Below are 9,429 nucleotides of genomic sequence, written 5' to 3'. Positions count from 1 at the left end.
GGGAGGGAGAGATGGAGGGAGGGAGAGAGAGAGAGAGAGAGGGGGGGGGGAGGGAGAGAGAGAGAGAGAGAGAGAGAGAGGGGGGAGGAGGGAGAGAGAGAGAGAGAGAGAGAGAGAGAGGGGGGGGGAGGGAGAGGGAGGAGGGAGAGAGAGTGAGGGGGGGGGAGGGGGGAGAGAGAGAGAGGGGGAGGGAGTCCTCTCCCGACTCGCTTCACTTTCACTTTCGATTGCGGGCGGCGGAGCGGGGACTGCGAGCAAGTGGAGGAGAGTCTTGCGGCGTGTGGGGGGCACAGGCTGAGGTTGTGGGTGGAGGGTGGGCATCCAGGGGAGGGAGGGGAGGGTGGGGGCGGCCTTGGTGCCCCCTGGCCACACCCTGAGCGGGTGGTCATTGACCCAGTGTGGGGCCTGCCCAGGGCGCTCGGGTTGCGGGTCAGTCAGTAGCGGCGCTGCCAACAGTGACACCACCTGGGCATCCGAGAGATAGTGCGGGGTCTGGCCGGGCCGGGCCGGGTCAGTGGGCACAGAGTGGACCGGGGACAGGTTGCAACCCCCCCCCAGGGAGTCTGTGACAGGGTTCAGTGCCCGGGGTGAGGGGTCAGTGCCCGGGGTGAGGGGTCAGTGCCCGGGGTGAGGGGTCGTTGCCCGGGTGAGGGGTCGTGCCCGGGTGAGGGGTCGTTGCCCGGGTGAGGGGTCGTTGCCCGGGTGAGGGGTCGTGCCCGGGTGAGGGGTCAGTGCCCGGGTGAGGGGTCAGTGCCCAGGGTGAGGGTCAGTGCCCGGGGTGAGGGGTCGTTGCCCGGGTGAAGGGGGATCATGGACATGTTGGAGGAGCTGAAGTGCTCCATCTGCCACAGTACGTTCTGTTCCCCGGTCACCACGGCGTGTGGCCACAGCTTCTGCTCGACATGCCTGAAGGACCACTGGGGACGGCAGACCTGCCCCAGCTGCCCACTCTGCCGTCACCACTACCCCGAGCGGCCGCAGCTGTCCAAGAGTGTGACCCTCAACCTCCTCTGTGAGAGGCTGCAGACTGAGCGGGGCAAGGCTGACCTCTGCCCCCTGCCCGGGTCACAGCCGCAGGGCAGCACGGCACTGACCGATCACCTCTGCTCCATCGAAGACGAAGAGACTCGGGTAACGCACCCACTCCTGTAACACTGCACCCACCCCCTGTACCCCTGTACCCACCCCCTGTACCCCTGTACCCACCCCCTGTACCCACCCCCTGTCCCCCTGTACCCTCCCCCTGTACCCCTGTACCCACCCCCTGTACCCACCCCCTGTACCCCTGTACCCACCCCCTGTACCCACCCCCTGTACGCCTGTACCCACCCCCTGTACCCACCCCCTGTATCCCTGTACCCCTGTACCCACCCCCTGTACCCCTGCACCCACCCCCTGTAACCACCCCCTGTACCCACCCCCTGTACCTACCCCGTGTACCCCCATACCCACCCCCCTGTACCCACCCCTGTACCCCTGCACCCACCCCCTGTACCAATGTACCCACCGCTGGTGCCAACCCCCTGTACCAACCGCTCTTGCCAACCCCCCCGTACCCACCGCTCTTGCCAACCCCCCGTACCCACCCCTCGTGCCAACCCCCCGTACCCACCCCTCGTGCCAACCCCCCGTACCCACCCCTCGTGCCAACCCCCCGTACCCACCCCTCGTACCAACCCCCGTACCCACCCCTCGTGCCAACCCCCCGTACCCACCGCTGGTGCCAACCCCCTGTACCCCCTGGGCTGATGGTCTGTCGCTGTACCAGGGCCGGGTACACCTGGAGCTGCAGCGGGTGGAGTCGCAGCTGAGAGCGACGTGGGAGGCCGAGGCTGTGTTGGCGGAGAGGGCCGACTCCCTACAGGTGAGCCCTGCCCACCGACAGAGGGAGAGAGGGGGGCAGCTGGGGGGAGGGGGAGAGGGAGGGACAGGCAAGGGTGGGGGGTGAGAGTCAGAGTGATACAGACCCTTCCCCCCAACTTGCCCACACTGACAAACATGGCCCATCTACACCGGTCCCACCTGCCTGCATTTGCCCCATGTCCCTCTAAACCTTTCCAGTCCATGTACCTGTCTTAAACGTAGCGATAGTCCCTGCCTCAACTACCTCCTCAGGCAGCATTAAAGCATTATGCCTCAATCTTTCCCCCTCACCTTAAACCTATGTCATCTGGATCTCAACTCTAGGCAAGAGACTCTGTGCATCTACCCAATCTATTCCCCTCATGATTTTGTACACCTCTATAAGATCTCCCCTCATCCTCCTGCGCTCCATGGAATAGAGACCCAGCCTACTCAACCTCTCCCTGTAGCTCACACCCTCTAGTCCCTGGCAACATCCTCGTAAATCTTCTCTGAACCCTTTTAAGCTTGACAACATCTCTCTGATAAAATGGTGATCGAAACTGAACATAATATTGTAAATGCGGCCTCACTAACGTCCTATATAATTGTAGCTTGACCTCCCAACTTCTACACTCAATACTCTGACTGATGAAGGCCAATGTGCAGAAAGCCTTCCTGACCACCCTGATTACTGCTCAGTACTAGTCAGAGGCCTACCATTCACTGTGTAGGTCCTGCCCTTGTTAGACTTCCCAAACTGCAACACCTCACGCTTCTCTGCATTAAATTCCATTAAATTCCATCAACCATTCCTCCGCCCACCTGGCCAATCGATCCAGATCCTGCTGCAATCTTTCACAACCATCTTCACTGTCTGTAAAACCACTAACTTTTCTATCATCTGCAAACTTGCAATTCAATTCATACCAAGCGCAGGCTCGGCGATCAGCCATGATCACAATGAATGGCAGTGCTGGCTCGAAGGGCCAAATGGCCTCCTCCTGCCCCTATTTTCTAGGTCCCTATGTCTTCAAAAAACTCAATCCGGTTTGTGAGACACGACCTCCCCTGTACAAAACCATGCTGACTATTCCTGATCAGCCCTTGTCCATCTAAATGCATGTAGACCGATCAGCCAAAACATTATGATCACTGACAGGCGAAGTGAATAACATTGATTATCTTGTTACAATGGCACCTGTCAAGGGGTGGCATATATTAGGCAGCAAGTGAATAGTCAGTTCTTGAAGTTGATGTGTTGGATGCAGGAGAAATGGGCAGGAGTAAAGACCTGAGCGACTTTGACAAGGGCCAAATTGTTATGGCCAGACGACAGAAGGTCGACTATGGCACAAGTCACAGAAAATGTTAATGGTGGTCACGGGAGGAATGTGTCACAATACACAGTGCATCACTCCCTGCTGCGTATGGGGCTGCACACGGAGGACCAACAGCATATTAGGCAGGTGGGCATAATGTTTTGGCTCATCGGGTCATAATGTTTTGGCTGATCGGTGTAGATTTATCCCTTAGAATACTCTAGAAACTTTCCAACCACAGATGATGGGTTTGCTGGCTTTTTCCTGCAGCACTTGTTGAATAGAGGAGGGAAGCCACTCACCTGAAAGACTGAGCGGTCACTGTATCCATGCCCTTGTGGACCCTGCACACCTGAGCGGTCCATGCCCTTGTGGACCCTGCACACCTGAGCCCTTGTGGACCCTGCACACCTGAGCCCTTGTGGACCCTGCACACCTGAGCGGTCACTGTATCCATGCCCTTGTGGACCCTGCACACCTGAGCGGTCCATGCCCTTGTGGACCCTGCACACCTGAGCGGTCCATGCCCTTGTGGACCCTGCACACCTGAGCGGTCCATGCCCTTGTGGACCCTGCACACCTGAGCAGTCACTGTATCCATGCCCTTGTGGACCCTGCACACCTGAGCCCTTGTGGACCCTGCACACCTGAGCCCTTGTGGACCCTGCACACCTGAGCCCTTGTGGACCCTGCACACCTGAGCCCTTGTGGACCCTGCACACCTGAGCCCTTGTGGACCCTGCACACCTGAGCGGTCACTGTATCCATGCCCTTGTGGACCCTGCACACCTGAACATTCACTGTATCCATGCCCTTCTTGATCCTACAGAGGGTGGGTGGGTGAGGGGTGGGTGGGTGGGTGAGGGGTGGGTGGGTGAGGGGTGGGTGGGTGGGTGAGGGGTGGGTGGGTGGGGTGGAGGGTGGGTGGGGTGGAGGGTGGGTGGGTGAGGGGTGGGTGGGTGAGGAGTGGGGTGCAGGGTGGGTGAGGGGTGGGTGTGTGCGTGGGGTGGAGGGTGGGTGAGTGGCGGAGGGCTCTGGGGGGTCTCTGGTGATCTCGGGGTGACAGGCTGCCCTTGCTGTGCCCAGGAGTCGGTGTGGCGTGCGCGGGTGGAGCTGTGCCGGACGCTGAGGGAGGTGGGCCGGCGGTTGGACGGAGCGGTGGCGGAGGAGGGGGAGCTCATGGAGCAGCGTCGGGCCAGGCTGCAGGAGAGGCGGATGGAGCTCAGGGCCCTGCTGTCCCAGGATGGGGCCGCACTGCAGCAGGTAGGTCACCCACTCTGACCCCACACTCCCCGACCCCTGACCTGCCACCACTGACCCGCCAAACCCGAGCAAAGAGGTCCTTCTGCAGTTGTACAGGGCCCTGGTGAGACAGTTTTGGTCTCCAGATTTGAGGAAGGACATCCTTGCTATTGAGGCAGTGCAGCGTAGGTTCACCAGGTTAATCCCCGGAATGGTGGGACTGTCATATGAGGAAAGATTGGAAAGACTGACAATAGACAATAGGTGCAGGAGTAGACCATTCGGCCCTTCGAGCCAGCACCGCCATTCCATGTGATCATGGCTGATCATTCTCAATCAGTACCCCGTTCCTGCCTTCCCCCCATACCCCCTGACTCCACTATCCTTAAGAGCTCTATCTAGCTCTCTCTTGAATGCATTCAGAGAATTGGTCTCCATACCCCCTGACTCCGTATCATTAAGAGCTCTATCTAGCTCTCTCTTGAATGCAGAGAATTCCACAGATTTACAACTTTCTGACTGAAAAAGTTTTTCCTCATCTCTGTTCTAAATGGCCTACCCCTTATTCTTAAACTGTGGCCCCTTGTTCTGGACCCCCCCAACATCGGGAACATGTTTCCTGCCTCTAACGTGTCCAACCCCTTAATAATCTTATATGTTTCGATAAGATCCCCTCTCATCCTTCTAAGTTCCAGTGTATACAAGCCTCGTCGCTCCAGTCTTTCAACATACGACAGTCCCGCCATTCCGGAAATTAACCTAGTGAACCTACGCTGCACGCCCTCAATAGCAAGAATATCCTTCCTCAAATTAGGAGACCAAAACTGCACACAGTACTCCAGGTGCGGTCTCACTAGGACCCTGTACAACTGCAGAAGGACCTCTTTGCTCCTATGTCTTTTTTCTGTCTTTGTCTATTGTTACCGTTTAAATGTATGTTTTGATTTATTTTTAGCTCTGTATATGTGGGGGGGGGGGGGAAACCTTTTTTTCCAATCTCCTCCTTAACGGAGATGCGACCTTTACCGTGTCGTATCTCCGTTCGCGCTACGGCCTAACACCGTGGAGTCGGCGGCCTCCAGCTGGGATCGACCTTGAAGACTCTGGTCGCAGGGCCTGGACTTACCATCTCGGAGGCTTCGGCCGTGGGCCCTGCAGACCGCAACATCGGGAGTTCAGAAAAGATTTACGAGGAAGTTGCCAGGACTAGACGGTGTGAGCTTCAGGGAGAGGTTGAGTAGGCTGGGTCTCTATTCCATGGAGCACAGGAGGATGAGGGGAGATCTTATAGAGGTGTACAAAATCATGAGAGGAATAGATCGAGTAGATGCACAGAGTCTTTTACCCAGAGTAGGGGAATCGAGGACAAGAGGACACAGGTTCAAGGTGAAGGGAAAAAGGTTTAATAGGAATCTGAGGGGTAACTTTTTCACACAGAGGGAGGTGGGTGTATGGAACAAGATGCCAGAGGAGGTAGTTGAGGCTGGGACGATCCCATCGTTTAAGAAACAGTTGGACAGGTACATGGATAGGACAGGTTTGGAGGGTTATAGACCAAGCGCTGGCAAATAGGACTAGGGTAGCTGGGACATTGTTGGCCAGTGTGGGCAAGTTGGGCCGAAGGGCCTGTTTCCACACTGTATCACTCTATGACTCTATGAAGGGCCTGTTTCCACACTGTATCACTCTGTGACTCTACCCCAATGTCCCTGACCTCCACTCAGGACACCAATCCGTGACCCGACCCCCCCCCCCACACACACTGACACATGGTGCTGCTCTCTCCACAGGGCTGGCAGAGACTGGAGCCGTGCCCAGACGGGCTGCTCCTACCCACTGGCCAGACAGACATCTGCACCGCCCTGACCAGCCTGCAGCAAGCGGTGACCACCGCAGCCCAACAGCTGCAGGCCCAGCTGTGTGGGAACAGCACACATGCAGCAGGTCAGTCCCAGCTCACCCCACCCCCACCCCACTGTCGGCTCACCCCACCCCCACCCCCACCCCACCCCCACTGTCTGCTCACCCCACCCCACCCCCACCCCACCCCCACTGTCTGCTCACCCCACCCCCACTGTCTGCTCACCCCACCCCCACCCCCACTGTCTGCTCACCCCACCCCCACCCCCACTGTCTGCTCACCCCACCCCACCCCCACTGTCTGCTCACCCCACCCCCACCCCACCCCCACCCCACTGTCTGCTCACCCCACCCCCACCCCCACTGTCTGCTCACCCCACCCCACCCCCACTGTCTGCTCACCCCACCCCCACCCCCACCCCCACCCCACCCCCACTGTCTGCTCACCCCACCCCCATCCCCACTGTCTGCTCACCCCACCCCACCCCCACTGTCTGCTCACCCCACCCCCACTGTCTGCTCACCCCACCCCCACCCCCACTGTCTGCTCACCCCACCCCCACCCCCACTGTCTGCTCACCCCACCCTCACCCCCACCCCACCCCCACTGTCTGCTCACCCCCACCCCTACTGTCTGCTCACCCCACCCCCACCCCCACTGTCTGCTCACCCCCACTGTCTGCTCACCCCACCCTCACCCCCACTGTCTGCTCACCCCCACTGTCTGCTCACCCCCACTGTCTGTTCACCCCCACTGTCTGCTCACCCCACCCCCACTGTCTGCTCACCCCACCCCACCCCCACTGTCTGCTCACCCCACCCCCACTGTCTGCTCACCCCCACCCCCACTGTCTGCTCACCCTCACCCCGAGCTGTCTGCTCTCTGTCTGCTGTCTGTATCTGCTGACCTGCCTGTGTCTGCCGACCCCTGCCTATTTCTACTGACCTCCGTGATTCCTGTCTCTGCTGCCCCTTGCCCCCTACCTGACCCCTCTCTGTGTCGGGCGGGGGTCTGTGCGTGGTGCCGGAGCTGATGATGATGTGATGTCTGCACAGATCAGGCCGACCAGACGCACGATTTGGACGGTCAGATGCCGAGACTAGACGGTCAGGTACCTGGACCAAACGGCCAGACGCCAAGAACAGACACTCAGACGGCTGGACCGGATGGTCAGATGGCTGGACCCGATGGTCAGATGGCTGGACCCGATGGTCAGACGGCTGGGCCGGATAATCAGACGGCTGGACCGGATGGTCAGACAGCTGGACCGGATGGTCAGACGGCTGGACCCGATAGTCAGACGGCTGGACCGGATAATCAGACGGCTGGACCGGATGGTCAGATGGCTGGACCGGATAGTCAGACGGCTGGGCCGGATAATCAGACGGCTGGACCGGATAGTCAGGTGGCTGGACCCGATGGTCAGACGGCTGGGCTGGATAATCAGACGCTGGGTGTGGACAATGCACGCGTATCTGACATTTTCCATCCGGTAGCCAGAGTGCGTACTGCCGGGGAAGCAGAGACACTGAGCGGGCACATGGACCCCACCCCCGGTACAGGTATGGAGCACGCCTCCCCCACCCCACTCCCTGTCCCCTTCCCTTGTCCCCATCCATCCCCCCCCTCCCCCACCCCATCCCCCCCTCCCCCACCCCTTCTCGGCACAGTGGAGCAGCGGTAGAGTTGCTGCCTTACAGCGAATGCAGCGCCGGAGACCCGGGTTCCATCCCCACTACGGGTGCTGTCTGTACGGAGTTTGTACGTTCTCCCCGTGACCTGCGTGGGTTTTCTCCGAGATCTTCGGTTTCCACCCACACTCCAAAGACGTGCAGGTTTGTAGGTTAATTGGCTTGGTAAATGTGAAAATTGTCCCTAGTGCGTGTAGGATAGTGTTAATGTGCGGGGATCGCTGGGCGGCACAGACCCGGTGGGCCGAAGGGCCTGTTTCCGAACTGCATCTTTGAACTCTTACACCCCACCCTTGACCCCACTCCCCAGTCTGATGGTGACCCCTTCCCTCGGACACAGCTGCCCTTTGCCCCCTGTACCCCGACCCATCCCCCTTTCCCCGGTGTGACATTGCCCGCTCCTCTCCCCCACAGCTGCCCTTTGCCCCCTGTACCCCGACCCATCCCCCTTACCTCGGTGTGACATTGCCCGCTCCTCTCTACCACAGCTGCCCTTTGCCCCCTCTGCCCCGACCCATCCCCCTTTCCTCGGTGTGACATTGCCCGCTCCTCTCTCCCTTTGCCCCCTGTACCCCGACCCACCCACCTTTCCCCGGTGTGACATTGCCCGCTCCTCTCTACCACAGCTGCCCTTTGCCCCCTGTACCCCGACCCACCCACCTTTCCCCGGTGTGACATTGCCCGCTCCTCTCCCCCACAGCTGCCCTTTGCCCCTGTACCCCGACCCATCCCCCTTACCTCGGTGTGACATTGCCCGCTCCTCTCTCCCTTTGCCCCCTGTACCCCGACCCTTTCCCCGGTGTGACATTGCCCCCTCCTCTCTCCCACAGCTGCCCCATCCTCCCCTCTGCCCGGACCCTCTGTGGAGATGGTCACCAGAGAGCAGCTGCTGCAGAGTGAGTATCAGAGGGACAATGCCCTCCCCCAGGGTCACATCTCACTGCCCCACGGGGCAGGGTCATGGCCTGGGGTCGTGGGGCTATTTGGTACCAATGTATGGCCGTCTTTCAGTAGAAACAAGAATCTGCTGATGCTGGTTAATACACAAAAAGACACGGAGTGCTGGAGTAACTCAGGACAGACAGCATCTCTGGAGAACATGGACAGGTGGCTTTTCAGGTCGAGTCCCTTTCTCCCGCACTGATGAGAATCTCGACCTGAAACGTCACATATTCCTGTATGTTACATTAACAGGTCCCTGCCAGAATGGCAGGCAGTGGCGAGTGGAGTGCCGCAAGGCTCGGTGTTGGGGCCGCAACTGTTTACAATATATCTTAATGATTTGGATGATGGAATTAGAAGTAACACTAGCAAGTTTGCAGATGACACAAAGCTGGGTGGCAGTGATAACTGCGAAGAGGATGTTAGGAGGTTGCAGGGTGACTTGGACAGGTTGAGTGAGTGGGCAGATGCGTGGCAGATGAAGTATAATACAGATAAATGTGGGGTTGTCCACTTTGGCGGCAAAAAC

The 9,429-nt window shown here is 59.1% G+C and overlaps 1 protein-coding gene across 3 annotated transcripts in view; it reads left to right on the top strand.

Moving 5' to 3' along the window:
• The first annotated feature begins 346 nt into the window (after nucleotides 1-346).
• The window catches only part of LOC144596432 (uncharacterized), a 48,016-nt gene continuing 38,933 nt past the window's right edge, over nucleotides 347-9,429 (top strand). The window contains exons 1-6 of one of the 3 annotated variants that reach the window (XM_078404667.1): nucleotides 347-1,131; nucleotides 1,769-1,864; nucleotides 4,251-4,427; nucleotides 6,197-6,350; nucleotides 7,323-7,829; nucleotides 8,789-8,854. In XM_078404667.1, coding sequence (XP_078260793.1) covers nucleotides 811-1,131; nucleotides 1,769-1,864; nucleotides 4,251-4,427; nucleotides 6,197-6,350; nucleotides 7,323-7,829; nucleotides 8,789-8,854 — 1,321 coding nt within the window. In that variant the 5' untranslated portion in view covers nucleotides 347-810. The remainder of the gene's footprint in view (nucleotides 1,132-1,768; nucleotides 1,865-4,250; nucleotides 4,428-6,196; nucleotides 6,351-7,322; nucleotides 7,830-8,788; nucleotides 8,855-9,429) is intronic. The other 2 variants (XM_078404669.1, XM_078404668.1) reach the window with 2 other exon arrangements.

The sequence above is a fragment of the Rhinoraja longicauda genome, chromosome 9 (genome assembly GCF_053455715.1).
Source record: "Rhinoraja longicauda isolate Sanriku21f chromosome 9, sRhiLon1.1, whole genome shotgun sequence".
Classification (NCBI taxonomy): domain Eukaryota; kingdom Metazoa; phylum Chordata; class Chondrichthyes; order Rajiformes; family Arhynchobatidae; genus Rhinoraja; species Rhinoraja longicauda.
This window is presented reverse-complemented; position numbering and strand designations above follow the sequence as displayed.